The following is a 20987-nucleotide window of genomic DNA, read 5'->3' on the forward strand; positions in this document are numbered from 1 at the left end:
TGAGAGTGTGTGAAAATGTGGATTCGACAGCATGTGGTGTGAACCAAAGTTCCATCTAATCTAGCACAGTATCTAATCTAGCACAGTATACTGTTTCCCGCAGTGACCAGCCAGGATCTACCAGGAATTTCTAAGTTTATGTTTTATGCATACTGCCCTGGAACCTGCTGAAGGCTGGGTAACCTGGAAGTATTTTAAATAATCCATAAATATGCATGCAATAACTCTCCCTGTTTTATGCAACCTCCTGGTTCATGACCAATAACCAATAACAAGTGTAACCCCTCATGGATTTGTCCAATCCCTTCCTAAAACCATCTAAAGTAATGTCCATCATCATATCCTATGGTAGTGAATTTCTGTCTATGTGAACCCCAGAATCCTGTTTTTCAATATATACTAATATATTAGTATGCCAATACTAGCTGACATCCCCAAGGAATTTTGATAGCATGGAGAAATTGTGTCTTGATGGAAAATGAGTCCCTAGACATGCACTGAAACCATAGAATTTCCTTGAATAATTCAACCTTATATGTAGTATGATTTTATCATGTCAGACCACACCCTTCTCCATATTAAAAGCAATCTGCATACAGTAAATTAGATGTTAGAATAGAGAGGTCTAAAATAGTTTGCTTTCCTACGTGTGAATAAAGGTTATTTTTATGTCCATCATTTAACAACACAAAGCACAATCTTCAGTCTAAAGTGGTACAGTTCGGGAACAATTTTACCACCTCATCTGCTGTTGGGCTAAACTGCCACATTTCAGCATACATACACAATGATGCAAATTGGCTCCTCTTCAAGAAAACGTTACTATCGGATCTGAATTTAAACAAGTAGTTCTGTAGCAGGATCAGCCCTTACAGATCTTCCCCATAGCTTAGGCATTGCACCTTCCAGAAAACTGAGAGAATACAAGAAGGTGTGAGGTGGGGGTAGAAAGAAACATGTAAGAAGTCTATAAGAATAAAAAAGAAGTGTAAGAGACTGTCAGAGAAAACTTTCCACTATGAACATCCTGGATTTCTGTTCCTGATGTATCTCTAGGCTGAAGTTGTACTTTGGGTAACTGCTGCAAAGTTTCCATATAAACAGTCCTTAATACCTTTCAAAATAAATTGCAATTTCTCACGCATATGAAAAATGTTACTGTACGCAAACATCAAAATACTGTGCTGTTTTCTGCTGCTAGAGCAATGAGTCACACTACACTTTAAAATGATGCAGATTCATTCCCATTTTGGCTCAAGGTTTTTCCTTAACTAAATCAGGTATTTTCAGGTTACAAAATTAATTTATTGGTGTTTTGTAATTATAAAAGGAAGAATGCATAAGACCTTAGTGTGCAACTACTCATTTTTAAACATGCAAATTCTCTGTTTTCAGTGTTTCAATTTTCAAAGGCTTGTAGCAGTTTAAAGGCAATCCTCTTATAAGTGTACAAATTGCAATGATTATAGGAACAAGTTGTAATTGTTTCTAGTAAGTTTTAGTAGCCTTTGATGTTATGATTAGTGTTTTGTATGTTAATATAGTGATATGGGTGCTTATTTGCCTTTCTGGTTGTATGCAAAATGGTCACTAGGTTGTCGCAGCAAACAAATCTTTCATCTCAGTGGGTCTGTTTGGTAAGGAATAAAAAAAACCTAAAATAAATTGCTGTAGAACTGTGCAATTTCTGAAGCAATCACAAAGCAGTGAGACTGGGGATTTATAGAATTTGAAACCTGAGCTTAGTTGGAAAGACTAAATGGAGGAGGGATAAATACAACATTGACTATGCTAATGGGGCACAGCAGCTGTATTCACAATTTCTTGACTGAGCAGTCAGGTATCATAGATCTTTAGTACCAATTCAGCATTGCAAGTTTAATTTTGTACCTTTTTTTTAAAAAAAAAGCTCAGGCCTCTAGCTATTGATCAAAGGAACACTGATAGGAGCTGGGGTGACGTTCAGTCTAATAAGGAGTGGTGACCAAACTTTTATCTATACAGGTTCTATACTTTTATCTGTACAGAACTTAAGTTTTGCCTTTGCTCTAAATCCTCCTGTGAACCAAAGTCCTAGCTTGAGAGTTCAGATGCCTGCCTATTGCACCGTATTAGCCAGTAAAGCGAGATGAGCGCCGCAATCCCAGGGTCATCCGCGAGTAGACCTAACAGTCAGGGGTCCCTTTACCTTTACCTTTATGACACAACAACTTCAGTCCTGTGCAGTTAATGGGATTTCAGCAACCTACTGCTGTGCAGCATTGCAGCTATAATCTCTGGCCACATGGTAACCCACACACAATACTCTTGTGACCACTGTGGATCCTAGCGTATCATTTTGGGAATCACTACAGTGGAAAGTTGGAAAGTAGTAATTGCCATGCATTTTAAATAGCATCGTGATGTCGTTAATGAGCAAAGAACCTTTTTGTTTGTTTACACACTGTGATCCAAATCTAGCTGCCTTCAACACTTAATCACTGTCAAGATTCCAAAATAATGACAACAATAAAATTTCTTACAATTATCTTTCAGAAAATAAATGCTATTTTTCCACAACATTTTCAAAAACATCAAGGTTCGCACACTTTTCACGAGGTAGGGGATACGAGCACAACATTTTGGATTTAAATCAGGTTAGAACTGCAGGTTAATGAACTACTTAATGAACTTTCAAAGCTCAAAGAAACTTCAAAAGAGGCTTGTGATACAATGCAGCAAGAAACTAAGGGGTGGGGGAATCAGAGAGATGCTACATTCCTACAAGTCTTTGAACAAGTCTGTAAAGCCTAGGACATACTTTGGACAGTGGCTTAAATGGCAGGTAAATTGGGCAATGGCTTACAATGGCATCAACATTTTATATAATACAATGCATCGGGTAAAAGAAAGCTCTTTGCTTTTTTTCCTTAAGTGCTTTATCCGTTTGAATCTTAAGTGGTAATAGTATGCCTCTGCTTCACACTCATTTAATGCATAATGGAGAAAAACTATTTTTTCAGGTGAAAAAAATGGAATAATGCTTCTTAGATCAGAAGAAGAGAAATGAGAACCACAGGCCCGCCTTTGTAACCTGCATTTGCCACCTGTTATGCAACAGGCACGTTTCATCAGCACCGCTTTAATTCCTTGCAAAGAAAGTGGAAGGGAAAATCAGCTTGTGTTTACCTTTGCTGTACACAATGCAGTTGTTTTTGTTGTCTTCCACTCCTTGCCAAGTCACATCCAGCAGCCACTTGGGGCCAGCAGTCAGCACCATAGGGACTGGAGCCTTTGTCTTCTGGAGAAAGGATGATAACAAACAGATGCCATTTGCTTGCATTGATTAAGAACTTGAATAATAATAGTAATAATCATTTTATTTGCAAACAACTAAATCTCCAAACCCATAAGCCAAGGCCTTATTCCCCAGCCTCGGGACTTAAAAAAAAAAGCAAAAGAAAGAAGAAGCAGAAGACGACACAAGCTGCAAAGCTTTAGTGCTTTCATAGATCTGAATGGCGGAATTATTATCAAGGATTTTTCTGAATGATAGCGCTGGATCAGATCTCCAAGATTAGGCATATCTCTGGTGGCTTAGAATTATAAAGGGAATGCAGATGACTTTCACAGAAAAGAGCCAAGTGTTTAGAAGTGAACTTTAGACACATTGTACTTCATTATCAACAAGATCTTACTATTTCCTGAAACAGACAGGAAAGAATTTAAAGAATCAGTATCCATTTCAAAGCTCTGTCCTGGGTAACATTTATATTATAGTGGGAAATTATTCTGAATGGATAATGTAATCTCCCCCCTCCTCCCCCCTTACTGACTGCTGATGTGCTGCTCTACTACTGTTGAAATAATAATGCTAATGATTCCACATGCATGATCTCGAAGAAGAAATCTAAAAGCAGCAGCCAGAATTCATTTGAATGAAGCCCAAAAGGAGTTTGGGGGGGGGAGGCATGATACCAGCCCTTCTTTACAAAGGCAAAGTGACACATTTTATTACGAAACGCATTTTGTGTGTTAGGGTAGAAAAGTTCAGATTATTGGCACTCCGTCTCTCTGTTAAATCTAGATGCAAGGAAGGAACTGATCTGGAATTTAGTAAGCCTTATCAACATAGGCTGGTAGTGAAATGCCAGTTAGACATTTATCATTCACCAGTCCTTGTTCTGTATATCAAACATCATGAAACTATGATTCAGAATACAGAGTACAATGAAAAGGGTCTCAAGGTAATACTCTACTAGGTTTTCTCCCCCACCCCCCGCCGCCGCCGCCAAAAAAAATCCAGATAAGATCATTTTCCAGCAGCTCCAAACCTTTGTGAGAGAAATTCTGTTTCCATGACTAACTCAAAAGTTGGAAGCATGGATTTAAAGCCAAATCCTGTGGGTTCGTTAATAGGTTGGAAAATGAGACACAGTGACCACCACACTGCCCTAACATTATGCTGGAAAAGACAGGCTCGAGATATGTGGGCTGACAGTACTATGCTACAAACCAAGCAATTCAAATGTTGTAGCAGTGTAATGTTTTATCATTTAATTATTATTTATTAAAATTAATATATAGTGTTATATGGCAGTGTTGTGACAGAGCAGCAATGGCAATGTTTCACCTATGCTGTTTTCAAGAGGCTTGTCCAACCACCATGGAAAGGAACTGAAAACCTACAAAGTCCTGCCAGCGTGCCAGAAGTTGTCGTGGTGTCTCTTTCTTCCTTCTCACTGCAACAACTGTGAGGGATCCATGGTGCTTCTGATCAAGCTTTATGTCTGTTGCCACCAGCTAGAGGCTGCTGCCTCTGTCACAATGGAGCCCCCCGCCCCCCACCAGGGGACCTCGTCTCCATCAGTGGAGGTCAGCAGAGATACACCAGGGGTTGTAGCCAATGCTGATTCTATTCAGAGTAGACCTATCAAATGGACATGAGTTGGTTCTGGTTATTTCTATGGGTCTGATCTGAGTAGGACTAGCATTGAATACAATCTCTACACAAACACCAGCCATCAGCATCAGAAGGTTAGGATTGTGCTCTAAAATGGTCATATATGTCTGTAACATATAAAACAGCAATCATAGGAAAACTGCAATCAACAGAAGAAGCTCAAAAATAAGTTAAACAACCAAAGCAGGCATTTATAAAGCTGCAAATTAATAAAAGGACACAACAATAGGAAATCATTTTGCCTAGGCTTTTTCTGATACCTAAAATTGGACCGACAGTGTTTTTCTTTGGTTGGATTCCCTGTATCCCAGTTTTTATTTGTCTTATATGCTTTTTTGCCACTGCTGTATTGTTTTTAGGTTGTACAACACGTAATATATTTTTCAAATATGAAGTGGTTTATTAATGCTTTTAAATAAATGCATGACAAAACAAAGGGGAAGAGAAAATGACCAGGTTCTAACTAACAGTGCAGTCCTAACCCAAGATCCACCAGGGTGAATAACTTTGTAATCTTGGGCTGTCACAGCAGAGCTGGGGATGAGCTTGCATAAGTCCTTCACCCTGGCTCAGCCAGTAGTACTGCAAAGGCTTATGCTGCTGTAAGTCCCCCAAAAACAATGTTCCTGAGGTGTGGCAGGAGAAGGAGAGGCTTCCAGCTATTGCAAACCTCTTTCAGCTCAGCCATGTGACCTAGCAACCCAACAGAAATTACACTGGAGAAAAAGTGTGGCTTATGTCAAACATAAAGGCTTGTTTTCCCTCTGCCAGCACACCTGAATAGAGTTTGGAATGCGGTAACTTTCGCCAGCTTAATTTAAAGTGGTATACATTCCACCAGCTTCCTATACCTAGGATTGCTCTGTCCACATACAATCACACATAGATTCCCAGTGTAGAGGCCACAAGAAGGCTCTGCTCCTTGTCACTGGCCACCACACCACTGTTGTCTGAGAAATGTGGAGCAAAGAATCAGATGCCAAATAAAGCATATTTAGAGGGACTTGCCTATGAAGGCAGTTCAGAAGTTACCCAGGTCTCAAGTCATTTAGGGCTTTAGATGTTGTGAATCACCACTGAGGAGAATGGTCCTGTGCTGAGGTCCTGCTTGAAGGTTTCCTACAGCCATCTGGTTGACCACTGTGAAAACAGGATGATAGACTAGACAGGCCTTTGGTCTGACCCAGCAGAACAGTTCTTAAGTCCTTCCGCAGCACCTAGTTGCACTTGCATTTTCCTATCCAACTAATATCAGAGCACCTATCTGTACCACTTGTACCAAACTAACCTGAACTCACTTTCAGTATATGTAGCAGAGCTGTCTGTTATTTGGGCTGTTGGGAAATAAAAAGTTTGAGGACTAATGTTAAAACATCGTGGGAGTATGGGCTATTCTTTCATCTTATTGTGGTAAAGGTTAGCTGGTCATTGCCAACACACATGGTGACATTTGCTGCTGGATTTATCTTTATGTTATGATTTGTTCTTTCAAAAGAGGAATCAAGAGCATAGACAACCTAACATAGACAGCTTATGCTCTTATATACCTTATATATAACACACACACACACACACACACACACACACACATATTAAACATCTCAATTTTTTTACTCAAAAATAAGTGGGCAATATATATCTCCAAAGCCAACGTAATGTTAGAGAGTCAGCATACGAGTGTGCTAGGAAGGTAACACAGTAATCTGCTTTCCTTATTACTAGCTCTGATTTTCAAACAAAGCAACAGTACTAGTATATCTATCTCTTCAAATAAGAATACCATTGCAATATTAGCAATAGTCAGTTAATATTTGGGGCCTGTTGCATTTCGTCCTGGCCTACTTTATGGCATGCATATACTTGAACATTACCTATATTTAACTTATTGGTATTCCTATCATTCCTTCAAAATCTAACATAGATTCTTGTGATTTGGTCATACATATGGAAACCAATCCTAATGCATTCACACATAAGCTATGTTTTACCTCACAAATGGGCAAACAAACCACAGCTTGTTTTGCCAAAGTTTGGTTTGTTTTCTGACTGCTAATGCCTTGGTAGCTAGGGATGGGGTGATGAAACACACCATGGTTAACCAAGGCTGCTAGGTTTGAACCTAACCAAAACATAGTTAAAACAAGCTGTGGTTCATAAGCCAACAACAAATCATTGTCAAAATAAAAAATTCCTTCCAGTAGCACCTTAAAGACCAACTAAGTTAGTTCTTGGTATGAGCTTTCGTGTGCATGCACACTTCTTCAGATACACAAATCATTGCTTCACCTAGTGGTTTGTTGCTAGAAAACAACACATAGTATTCCGGGCTGAAGTTTGATGTTCAGAAAGACCACACTTAACACTTAAGCCATGGCTTATTGCTATATGTAAACCGGTCCATCGTTTGCATCAAGTATAATCTTCTGATGCACTCTAAAATGTAATTTTATTGTAAACAGCTTTGAAGGCCCAAACAGACAAGGCCAAAAAGGGTTATATTTAAGCATAATTATTATGTGGGAAAGAGCTAAAGGTTTGTCAAAATCAGACACGAGTACATTTTCCACAAAAGACTGAAGAGTTTCCAGTTGTGAGAGAGGCTTTTAATGGGAAGGGTTCAAATATATGGGGTCTGGATAGTTCAGTTGGTTAGAGCATGGGGTTGATAACACCAAGGTTGCAGGTTCGCTCACTGTACGGGACTGCTGCACATTCCTGCACATTTCTGCAGGATGGACTAGATGATCCTCCGGGTTCTTTCCAACAATTCTAAATCTATGATTTAGATATTTTAATATAATAATGCATTAATTTGAAGTCTCATTCTGCTGATTGTACTGTACCTTGTTAAAATATTATTACTGTTTCCAGGCCCCAGGGGTGGGGAAAGATAGAAACTGAAATAAATACACACAAGGGAAAACAAACAAGGCACACGGTTTCTGAATTTTCATCTATCACCCTGTGATTCAGAATTGGTGGTGCATCATGTAACAGAAATATTTATTAGTAGCTCTATACAACATTCCCTTAAATATTTTCCAACTGAGTGTGCTATTTCAGTTTCAAGCCTCCTTTTGTAAAAACCACAACGAGTCCAATTTGACAAGGGCAAACAAGGGCAAAAGTTGATCTCTTTGGGAACAATTAGAATCTGCTAATGAGGATAAGAGAGGTCGAGCAGATACCCACTTTTTGCTAACCTTTCAAGTAACTGGACAAACAAGTGAGGTAACCCTCAAGTACTGTTTATACAGAAGTCAGGAGGTTAATGGAGGCAAAAATAGCCAATAAAATGCTTGAAATATTTTTTTACCAGCCTAAGAGGAATCCCTAATAATTCCGTAATCTTAGATAGCATTGCTTAGAAACATTTATAACATCAGTGGTTTACATCTTCCAAGGACAGATTAAAATCTGAGCAGTTACACATTCAGTATAATCAAGCAATAAAGGTGTTCCGCGATTGTACAGTTCCACAAGCAGGAGAGGCTGAATGTCTGAATGTGCCTTTAACAAAATAATAAATCTCTGCATATGAAAAATAGCATGTCACAAAGAAGACTAAGCTGGACTCTTCTCCCTGATATGCTAATTTCCTCTGCATAGGGAAGTTTAAAAACACGTAATGGGGCATTCTGCAGTCTACGCTACTATATTGGCTGAATAAGCACTGATCCAAAAAGAAGGTACATGCCAAAAATAACTTGACACCTTAAAATGTTACAAAGTCCGGAAAAGGAAAGGCTATTATTTGTTTCCTTTCTCTCTCTCTTAAAAAAAATAGTATGTGTCAAAAGTGAAGCTTCTTGAAAGTGTTCCCCACAAAATGCATTCAAGGAAGAACTGTATTATAAGACATAATGTATCTAGTCTTCTACCCAGTAGTTTCAAATTGCTTGATATTTTAGATTCTTACAGCAGCTGAAGTAAACAGGAGGCATAGCACAAACACCGCTACTGCTTCTGAGTGTAACATAAAGAATAGTTTAGCACAAGAATGAACCTGGGCGACATGGCTGTGAGAATCAAAAGGTTTCATTCCATTTTCAGCTAACTGCACTTCCTCATTATAGCCAAAGCCAGATAAAGTGTGCTTAGTGTAAACTATGGTTTAGGACAGAGGTGGGAAACTTTTTTGCCTGTCAAGAGCCACATTCCCCCAGGGGTAATCTGTTGGGTGCTACAAACCAAGGTGAGTGCGGCCAGAGGTAGGTGGGGAGATTACATTTTCTATATCTTTCTGCCACTGCCTTTTCTTGTGTGTTCTCTTTCTCTCTCCCTCTCTCTGCCACTCCTATCTCTCCATTTTTCTCCAACATAAAATTAGGCTGAGGGTCCCACACAACCCTTAAGGGGACAGGTTGCCCAATCCTGCTTTTGGAAAACAAGACAACTTGGTTAAAAGTGGAACTCAGCATAGACGTACATATTTTAAACTGCATCCAAATAGCTGCCACCACAAGGAAATCAACCCTATAAACAACATAAAAGCAAGAACAGAGACTGTCTTGCTTACTCCAACATAGTAGAGAATAACACACGTGAATACTTATTGCCCTTGAGGAAGTGTGTGGTTTAAATATGTGTGCAATCTTAATATAATAAATTCCTATTTTCAAGAACCTCTTCCTTTGGTCTTCTGTTTCTCACTGCACCCCCTTGCTCTCCTGCTATGGAGACAAACACATTCTTTTCTTCCCCCTATCCCTGTCATCTCATCCAGGGGAAGCCACCATAAGATCCTGCATTTGGCTGTGGTCTGAAAAGAGGATATATTTTTAAAGTTAATAATAATAATAAAATTTACTACAAAGCACATGAGAATGTGTAATACTTTAATAGTTTGCTGCCAAACTACCAGGGGGTGGGGGTAGGGAGTGAGGCACTGAACGGAAAATAAAAATGAATATTCACAGATGGAATCCCACATGACAGCTGGGATTTCCTGCAAGTAGAGAAGCCCAACTGTTTACCCCAGGAGATGATCACTTGACAAGCGACATGTCGTTTCTGCACTTGACAGACATCCGTAAGCTTATAACAAAGGCAATTCAGAGAGAGAGGGGGAAAGTGATAGGGAAGGAGGGAGATGTACATATATATTCAAATTGCACTACTATAATTGCAAATCTACATAGTTTTACATGTTAAGAATTCCAAAAGCTCGCCAGTGGCTGTGGCTTTCAACCATGCTTTCAATGCAAACAAAGGGCAGCATGCACATGAGTTTTTGTGCAGTCCATATTCTCTATAAAATTGAATATCAATATACGTATCAAGACTTTGAGATTAGACCACTGAAGAAGCCTGGAAAACTATTTTGTTTCTCTCTAAACAAGGCACAAACAGTAGCCAAGGTTCGTTATGGTCTTACTCATTGTGGTTTGGGGAAAAGAAACTGCAAATTTGGGTTTGGACGACACAACAAGCCAGTTGCAAGCACAGTGCCATAGAGAGGAAGGGAGGAGCACCAGCAAGCTGCCTGCTCCTGTTAAACCATAGATACTAACCATACTAACTATGGTTTAACATGGCATGTAAACACAGCCAAGGAATCATTAGAATTTGGATGAAAGGACCACACAACCCTGCAGCAGTTCCTCAGAGAATTAATGCTCAAGCCTGATCTTCTAAGACTTAAAGAATGTGTACTTTGGATTAGGCTATATATCTGCAAATCTGTTGTGTCTCAAGGGGAGTATACTCAGCTAAATACCCTGACCTTCCAATGCACTGTATCAAATGTGTGGCTATGGAATAGAAGGCTGTTTGCATATGCCTGCATTTTAACACTGATTTAATATATGATAATATGGCAAAATCCTATTTTCTCTCTCACATGTGTATTAGAATACAGACATAATTAAGTGAGAATATTATATATTCATTTGTTGGGGGGCAAGAGGATAAAAAATCTTTTAGATGATGCAAACCCAAGGGGACTGTCCTAAGGATTCACTTTAAAAACTGACTTATTGTGCCCCTAAAAACAACTTTAAAATAAATTAACCCAAAAGACAGTTACTAGAACATAAACTTTAAAAAAATATTGTAAACTGGAGCCTGGACTGATAAACGACTAACACTTCAGGGGCCATTTCTAGGGATCCATTTCCTCACATGTAAGAAAACACTAAAGCCACATCTGCCCTGAATGTTTAAAGCAGTATTATACCACTTTAAACAGCCATAGTTTTCCCCAAAAGATCTTGGGAATTGTAGTTTGTTAAGGGTGCTAAGAGATCATCAGAGACTCCATTCCCACCACAGAGATGCAATTCCCACAATAGTTGTTATAGTTAATCCCTCTTTTATACCATGCTTCATCCGAGGTTCACAGAGGTTCACTACATAAAAACACAAAATACAAAATAAAACAAAAACCAGGCAATAACCCCACTCCCACAGACACATTTAAAAGACCACTGAATGTTAATCAGCCCAATGCCTAGTTGAAGAGAAACCTTTTTGCCTGGCACCTGCAGGTATGTAATGAAGGCGCCAGGCAAGACTCCTGGTTGGCCACTATGGAAAGCAAGGCTTTCTTTGTGTTACCTTGCACATGTGTTTTTAACCACTTATCTCTTTAACATGAATACAGTCATACCTCGGGTTACGAACGCTGCGGGTTGCACGTTTTCAGGTTGCGGACCACGCCGAACCCAGAAGTACTGGAACGGGTTGCTTCCGGGTTTCGGCGCCCGTGCATGCGCAGAACCACTGAATTGCATCACGCACACGTGCAGACGCACCACCTCAGGCTGCGAACGCTGCGGGTTGCAAACGTGCCTCCCGCATGGATCACGTTCGCAACCCCAGGTATGACTGTATAAACTAGGGTGCTGTTGTTTCCCCTTAATCACTACTTCATGTATTTTGGAGAAACAGCTAAAATGCATGCATAGACAGTTCAGATATGACACATGGCATTTATATCATATCCAAGTACAAAACCATCTTGTTTAAAACAGCCCTTAAAGTATGGTTGTGTTCTGACAAAGACAGACTACTAAATTATTTTCAGGTATCATGCACTCAGAGATTAGCTTTTGAGTACGCATGCTTCCATGTTATTTTTAAAACTTTGCCAGTATGCAAGGAAGTTGATAGAAACTATAAGTGAACGTACACATACCCTTTCAAACCTGAAGCACAAGGCAGCATGTTGTTGTTGTTATTAGATTTATATATCACTTAATGCCAATATGGCTTGTAAGCAGTCTACAAAACATAAAAACCAGCTGTACAATATTGTTAAAATGCAGACATCATAATCATTATATTAAATTTTGTATACTGCTTTTCATCTGCAGATCTCAGTGTGGTTCACAACATAAAATTACAATAAAAGTCCACAAAATACATAGTAAGAATAGTAAAAATAAGAAAAAACAAACCCCTCCCACAACACATTTAAATGGGAATTGGAGGTCAATCAGCCCAAGACCTGGGGGAGCATTATGGCCTGGCACCTGAAGGTGTATAATGAAGGTGAATGCAGCACTCCCACAATCACTTTGATTTAAGCCAATACAGAAACTGAAAAGTAAAATGGCACTTGGCCCAAGGCCACTCAGTGAACTTCAGGAGGAAAAGCTCCAGAAACCAGGTCTCCCAGATCCATGTCTAACACTCTTTCCCAGTTTATCCAGCCAGTCAAAGCCATTTCCCAGGGTGTGGTGCTGTTGTAACAGCTTCTAGGAACCATGGGTGAGAGTTGACTGTAGGGTGAGAACCAAAGGTGGACAACCTACCCCAGAAAGAGCACAACATGTGTCCCACCAGAGTTAGTTTAAAAGCAGAATCAGATGCAACCAATCTCCTTGCAATCATACAGGAAAATAGGAAAGGTGGTAGTTCAGGCTTGATTCTGTTTCAATTATTTCTGCAGATGGACAAATAATTTAAATGAAGTCACAACAAGTACTAGCTAGACCCCTGTAAAAAGTGAAGTGTGTTTTGCTATTAAAATATATTTATAGCTTGCTTCTGTGACAAAGCAAGCTGAGTTCTGCAACCCAAAGGTACTTTATTGTGATTGACACCCCCACCCCCAATTCCATATTACAACCTTCCCACCAGGTGTCTTGAACCCTGGTTACGAATCACTGCTTCCTTGCTTTCTTTATTTCCTATGAAGCATCTTGAAGAGACAGATCAGTAAAAACATAAACAGTAATACCACATATAAAAACAATTTCAAATCCCAAACATATATAGACTGGAATAAAAATCTTCACTGAAAAGGCACTAAAGACAATAGAGACAGCGCCTGTCTGATATGTCACAGGACAGAGCTTTAGCTGCTATATTACCACAGTTTCAGCTGAAAGGAGTTAAATCCAGGCTGGTGTGAAAGGGCAAAACCGCCCACTGGACACTGACTTTGCTGCAGCTTTCTGGTTATGGGACTGCATGGATGCAGTGGGGCAGCCAAACCAGTGCTTTTGCTGGTGTGTTTTGCCCTTGCTGCTACCCTGCTCCACCCCAGACTCCTCCAGGTAATATGAAGTGGTGCTGATGTAAGGAGGATGGCTCTACGCCACCACACTGGGGAAAATACGCCAGCAATCACACCTTGCTGTAAATGCGTGTTCTGTTTCGTTATCCAGGATGACTTTATCTGGGGTACAAATGGCACTGGAGAAAACTCCATTGTTCAAACGTGTCTGCTTCTAGCACACCATCCATATTGTTGCCTTTTCTGTAGAACCAGTTACCTACCTACATCTTGGCAACTCTTGGGGAATGGAATCTTTCTCCTTATGGCTGCCCCACATCCTTTGCCACAATATGCATGTGCTTCAATAAAGCAAATGTTTGAGTGTTTGGTAGCCACCACATAAAAAGATCAGGTCACCAATGGAGAGAGTGGGAAAACTGCACTACTTATTTTCTTTCCTTACTACTGTAATTGAGCCTCTGGAGCCCTGGAGAATTACAGCCGCTACCTGCTGCAAAAAAAAGAATACTACCTATCGCTTGGCACTAATTGGCAGCAATTGCTCAAGAGAGCCCTGAACCTGCCACACAGACTGAGTACTGCCCTCCAGGTATCAGTCCCTCCAGGAGAGGCTTGAAGCTATTTGTCATGTGGTACATAGATTTTGCAGTCTTCACAAATGCGTTCTATTTAAATTTCAAGCATTCCAATGTAAGTAAAGTTAGCACATAATACATTAAAGGCATTATTCATTTATGTGAGCACCCAAACACTGAATATTTTTGCAAAACAGGCTGATTTTGTACAAGCCTATTTTGCAGAAGTATTTGCAAAGGTCCAAAACAGAATACAGTGGCTTTTCAGAGGCAGGTAAACTTATTTTATCTCGTGTAACTCCCAGAAGTATTCAAAACAGGCTCACCTTTCATGTCAAAAAGTTTCCTGCTTACTCCTCTAAGTTTCCTTCTGCCTATTTCACCATCAAACTGGCTAGGATAGAGAATAAGTGATCTGAGATGTGTTACACATTGCTTGCCCCTCCTGCTCTGAGGAGTCTTCCGGTGCCATACAACTCGAGCGTGAACACACCTTTTCCATAGCAAATCAGATTTCATTTTTGTGAAGTAAAATTTATGCTTAGTTCCCTGTCATATTGAATTTCCTGCTTCGGGTCCTGGATTATGGAAGTGGAACTAGACAGACCATCATTGCGTGCCTCCTCTATTTTCTACAGAGAGGATGTCAAGCAGAAGCTGCAGGTCCATCATATTTTGATTCATTTGTTTAAAAAGCACTATGCTTTGCAATAACATCCAAATATGAGAGAACTTGAAACAGAACTAGCAGGTCTGCGTTGTCATGGAGGGCAGCTTGGCACTCAGGCAATGGTGTCACTGTTTCTGCTATGTAAAGCTAACATCAGACGGTGATCTCACAGATTAAAAACTAGGAAAAATAAGCTTGCAGAGAGAAGCCAAATCTCACTATTAATATTCTATTTCCTTATTTTTCTTTCTCTCTGTCCAAACTTAAATCCATTTTCAAGAGCAAATACTTGAAGAATCCCAGCTCCAAAGTACCAGATTCTGCCCCAGACATATGCTTTATGCTTTCAAGAGTTGAAGCCCAAGACAGGAAAAGAAGTGGTAAGGGAACACCTAGCTACTTTAAACGAATTCAAATCCCTGGGGCCTGATGAGCTGCACCCAAGAGTACTAAAAGAGCTTGCAGATGTAATCTCAGAGCCTCTGTCTATAACCTTTGAGAATTGCTAGAGAACAGGTGAGGTTCCTGCAGACTGGAGGTGGACAAATGTTGTCCCCATATTCAAAAAAGGGTAAATAAAAAGAAAACGAGGACCCACGTAGCTACTAACTGGTGCGTTTGACTTTGATACTAGGAAAGGTCCTAGAATAGATAAACAGTCGTTGGCCTGTGAGCACTTAGAAAAGGATGCTGTGATTATTAAGACCCACCACGGGTTTCTCAAAAACAACTCATGCCAGGTGTGTGTGGCTTGGTGGATCAAGGGAATGCTGTGGACATAGTCTGTCTTGATTTCAGTAAGGCTTTTGAAAAAGTTCCTCATGAAATTCTTGCAGAGAAGCTGGTAAAATGTGGACTGGACAAGGTAATTCTCGCTTTCTTAGTATATTATTCATAACTTCATATAAGTGTGCAGGTTCTCTCAGAGAATATTGTGGCTGCTGCACTCCTTTCCCACTCCTGAGCTCAGGTCTGGCTGCTAAGACAAACTATGGCTCAATTTATAGCAGTACAGTAGTTAGAGGACTAGAAGAGGTTGCAAAGTGGTCACAGTCTCCTTTCTAGAAAATCACATTTTTGTAGCAAGCCATGGTTTGTCTTAGTATGATGTACGAACTGAGTCACTGTGCGAATTCAAGTAGGCTTTATTTTAACTTCCATAAGCAGCAGGCAGCTGCACTACACCTTCTGTTGAACAATGTCATTTTGGTGCCTATAATTTGTCATCATGAAGCAAACAGTTTCAACCCTCTGGTGCCTGAAGGACCCTGTCAGGTAGGCTACTATAGTTGCCAGATTCAATCCAGGATGTGGATCTCTGACTGAGAGAGAGGATGAGGAACTAAGTAGGGCTCTTGCCCAAGGCCAGGACACTTGCCTCAGGCAAGTGAATGTATGACGCTGGACTCTTTAAAGAAGCCCCACAAACTGTGAACACTCAGATTCAGATGACATGCTAAGCTTTGGGTTGTGCAGCAGCAGCAGCAGGACTAGGGGACAAGGACAGCGGCTGCAATCTCCTCTCAGGAAAACCTGCCCACTCACATCTTCCTACTAAGCCATGGTTTGGCTTAGAGTTATGTTTGAACTGGGTAGCTGTAAAGTTTCCACACAAAATTCAGGTTTAGAGCTACATTTTGTCAAAAGAAAGTGTGTTCAAAGAGCGTAACAGAACTCTGGACAAAGACTCTCAGTGGTTTTATGGAATTTTTCCTCTTCAGTACTATTATAAAAATGTATCTTATTCTGCTTTTAATCAGCAAGCTTTATCCAGCAATCAAGGCAGGTATATAATAAGTTAAGCTACTCTGTAAATCTAAACATTTCCCACAAATAGAAAAGATACAGCCTGAGCTCACCGATTGTTGCCACGGTAACTATCTAAAATGAAAATCTGCTTAACCCTTTCTCTCCTGTAACCACCCATGTACCAATGTTAGCTGACTTTCATGCACTTATCTTCGCCTTTCCCCTCTCTACAAATTCATAATTCTGTTGCTTTTCAGTAGTTATGCTCTAGTTATTCTATCTCAGCCGGAGAGAATTGTGATTGGTGGGAATTTTCTATATGGGATGCCTGCTGGCTCTTTACCAGAATTATAAGGCAAGAAACAAACCCTTAATGGGGCAAAGTAAACCTTAGTTCACTTTCTTGAGGACTATAGTGGTTAGTAATACCCAGGACATGAGAAAATTGTGCTTTTCAATATATTCAGATATACCACGGATTATTCTTTAAAGTGCAAATGAATGTCTTAACTCAGATAATTGTCACCTGTGTTATTATTTCACACATTTGAACTGAGTTTCTTAAGAACCAGGAATGATCCTGCTGGAAAAGGCCAATCTAGTCCAGAATCCCATTTCCCACAGGGGCCAATGCACGCCTATTGGAAACCCACAAGGAGGATATGAGAGCATTAATTCTCTCCTGACTAAAGCTACCAAGGAGATATATTTTAGAATCACATCAAGGTCGTTGAATCAGGTTTGGTAAACACAAATCCACATTGGACCTAATGATGTCACTGAGCCTGTGTGCATACTGGGTTGTTATCACACATCTAGTAAGTCAGATCTAATTTTTCCATGTGCACATTGGCACAAGAGTGGCCAAAGACAAGTGATTACTTTTTTTCCTGATTCCAAATCCAATAGTGCCTGTCCTCTGCCTTGTCTGAACTCTCATTGGAAACATAACCCTGGGTGAGTGCCTGAAACCCCCTGGAATCTTGTGCAGAGATTGTGGGTTGGTGTGGCACCACAGACACACACACACACACACACAGAGAGAGAGAGAGAGAGAGAGAGAGAGAGGGAGAGAGAGAGAGGTTTTGCACAAGCATTCTTGTGTAAAACCTGTGTTAAAATAAAACAAGAATGTACAAGGTTAATGTATGTTCTGCAAATGTGGCCTGAACATGCAGCAATTGGAATTAGGTACACTTGGAAAACAAACATTGTTTTGGCAGCTACAAGGAACAGGAAGATGCAGGGGGAGGTGGCAAGAGAAAATGCCCGAGAGCACCACCATGCACCTAAAGAATCACCTAACATAGCAATGTCATATTGTGCAGCCATGATTGTGCAGGGAGCAATTTGCATTTGGATTAATTTTCCTTATCAGACTAAATGATGTTGGGGGAATTATGGGCTGCCATTTGGATGAAGAGAACATCATGAGGATGCTGGGGGGAAACTTGCACACACAAGCAGCAGCAAATCCAGAGGAAACTTTTGGAGGGATGTGTCCAGAGACTCGTATATCCTGGCTCAGGCATCCAGGTCTCATGATTCACTATGCTCATCTTGAATACAAGGTGAACATTACATACCCCAACTTCCTTTCTGGCTTGGATTTTAATCCAAACTGGAGATGAATTCAAATACTTCTTCCTTTCCTACCCACACACAAATGTTTCTCCAAACCCTCATCCCTCCTATGCTCATTCAGGTCTCAGCCCATACCCTATGATGATATAATGTTCCACCTGCAAAATAAATGATATACATTAAAACACCCCAATTGGTGTGTTTGGACAGCCCCAGATGATGGCCTACCGACCCCCTTCTTCTTTTTATGTTGCATAAAAAAAATTGCCTGTGACCATTTTCATTGATGTCACCTTGCTTTGTAAGATAAAAATAAATGAGTCTGGACTACTTGCTCATGTCAAATAGCAACAATAAAATTTAGATTGTGTGTAGAATACATGAAACATTCCTGCACATTTTTTAAAAAATAAAAAAACCAATTTGTACTTCTCTGTAGCTGATTGCCCATAAAGCCTGCATTTTCAATAGTGGGTACACATCTCTCCTGAATCCTATATAGAGGGATTGTTTTTAAAAAGCAAACACATTATTTTCTCTAGTAGTACATTTCATGTTTAATAATATTATGATCACTAGATCAGACAGTCCTAGAGGCTTCCCAAACATCAAGCTTATTTATCAGCTTTGGCTGATTTCCCAGGAGTAGTTCCAAAATAGTCTTATTGCCTGGCCAACACATTGAGCACGTACACAATTTTTCTGCCAAATTTTGCCAGACATAGGATGTAACTAAGTACGCTACTTAGGCTTTCCACTGTATTTTTGAAACAGTATTTAGTCATTTTCTTTTAAAATATATGACCACCCAAAACTTCCAATCAACATATTTTGTTATTCTGAAGTTGCTGGTGCTCCTGAAAACATTTGACGGAACAGAATAAGAAAATGTGTGTGTGCCTGTGTGTGAGAGTGAGTTAGTGATTCAACAGAGCGCTAACTGCCATTATCCATTTCATCCACATCCTTGTATTGACCCAGTTTGCACATAAGAGTAAGCCAAACCACAGTAAACCAAATAAAGGGGGGGGGGCTTTATTCTAGCAGACAATTCCAATGCAAACTCCTTCCTGAATCAGGAACAGCCTTGCCTGGAATCCTGTGAAACTGAGCAAGATTAAACTCCTACTCACTAGTGGAATTCTTATGGGAAGCCCATCAGCTGCATCAAAAGTTGTATTTTTGGGTTTTTTATACTGTGATCCTCAGATGAAGGGTGACATATACCGGTAACTTTAACAAATAAATAAATTAGAATCCCCTGCTGAAAAAAATGATTTACACACACACACACCTACATTTTAGCAGGGTTTTTGATGCCAATGAATCCCTTGCTAAAATGAAACTGGCGAAAACTTTGTTTTAACAGGAGCTTTGCAAGGTGCTTTGAAGTCCCAGCAAATTTTGAAGAATGTCTGTGTTTCAGTTAGTGTACTGTTTCCGAAAGTGCAAATTAAGCAGGTTTGCCTTTAAATGCATACTTACTTTAATTTCTCCTACATCGCTAGGTCCCTACTTCCCACTAGCAGTTTTAATGGTAACACTTCTTTGCCACAATGTTTGCATTTCTAATTAAACTCTAAAGGTTCCATTTAAGCTGACCGAAGATCTTTTCTTAAAGCTCAATTTACACAGAAGCTGAACCCTATGCAGTCAGAAATAAGCACCTGCTTTCAACGGCGCTTACTTCCAGGGAACTATGCATAGCATCGCAGTCATGTTTGTCTTAATGAATCTGGTGTTGCCATATGTACTGTTGCCTGTCCGTGCATCAAGACAAACATTTTATATCTACATCTATCTATTGGCTCAACATAGATGCCTTCAGTTATGGACTCTTCCTGGGGCATGACTATGGAGGTTTCCATGATAAACTCCTGCAATTCCTGCATCACTGGGAATAAATCTTGCTGAAAAAGAACCAGCAAAGCTAGTGCAAAGGTGAGTTCTTTCTCACTAACCTTTAGAGTCCAATGGGATTGTCAGCAAGCATGTGGACAAGGCTGATCTATTCCTGGCATTGAGTACTTGGAGTTTTAGAAAGCTTTGGTCCCCTCACTAAAAGTTCCTGACTAAACATAGTCATGGGATAAGAGAAGATATACCCCTACTGATTGGTACTGATCAAAAAACAGGAAACAGAATGGGAATAAATTAATACTTCTAATCAGGTAGACATATACCAAGTTGGGTACCTCAAGAACATCACATTAGGGCCAGTGCTTTTTAGCTCGTTCATAAATGATCTGGAGTTAGAATGAACATTGGTGTGTCCAAGTTTACTGATAACATCAAATTGCCCAGGGTGATAAAAACCAAAAGGGATTGTGAACAGCTCCAAAAGTTCCTCTCCAAACTAGAGGAATGGGCAATAAATTACCATACAAATATGGTTCAATGCAAGGGTGTAGTGATGCACCTTGAGCTGCTTATTTAGGGGATTAGACAAATTCATAGAAGAAAGGGCTATCAATTGCAACTAGTCATATATGCTACATCCTGGATCAGAGGCAGTATGCTTCTGAATTCCAGTTGCTGTCCTGCTTTTGGACAAAGGCATATTGTTGGCCACAATAGTAAACAGGATGCTGAACTCCATGGATACTTAGACTGATCCATTAAGGCTCTTATTAGGTTCTTATGTAGTGAAACATTTGCTCCACACATAGAATGCCCCAGGTTAAATCCCTATGTTCCCCAGTCAAAGGGCTGGGGACGAAATTATTTAACGATCCAATTATATAGTTCCTGGTGCCATTAGCTCTACTGTCCATAATTTATAGACTTGTAAAGAAATGCTGCTGAATGTTTTGTCTTATATGTGATTTCTGTAGCCAGGAGAAATAGAGGAAGGGATGTAGCTCAGTGGCAGAGCACATCCATGTTTACATGCAAAAGTCCCAGATTCAAACCATGGCATCTCCAGATAAGGTTGGGAAAGATTCTTGTCTGAAACTGCAAAAGCCACTGCCAGTCAATGGAGATCATAGTGATTTAGAT

At 40.0% G+C, this 20987-nt stretch overlaps 1 protein-coding gene across 11 annotated transcripts in view; it reads right to left on the reverse strand.

The window, feature by feature from the left end:
- Positions 1-20987, reverse strand: part of ZFPM2 (zinc finger protein, FOG family member 2) — a 434450-nt gene that overhangs the window by 123803 nt on the left and 289660 nt on the right. For all 11 annotated transcript variants that reach the window (XM_083516563.1, XM_083516561.1, XM_083516557.1 and 8 more), the window contains one exon: positions 3169-3280. In XM_083516563.1, the coding sequence (XP_083372689.1) occupies positions 3169-3280 (112 nt within the window). The remainder of the gene's footprint in view (positions 1-3168; positions 3281-20987) is intronic.

The sequence above is a fragment of the Podarcis liolepis genome, assembly GCF_965112155.1.
Source record: "Podarcis liolepis genome assembly, chromosome: 8".
NCBI classification, from domain to species: domain Eukaryota; kingdom Metazoa; phylum Chordata; class Lepidosauria; order Squamata; family Lacertidae; genus Podarcis; species Podarcis liolepis.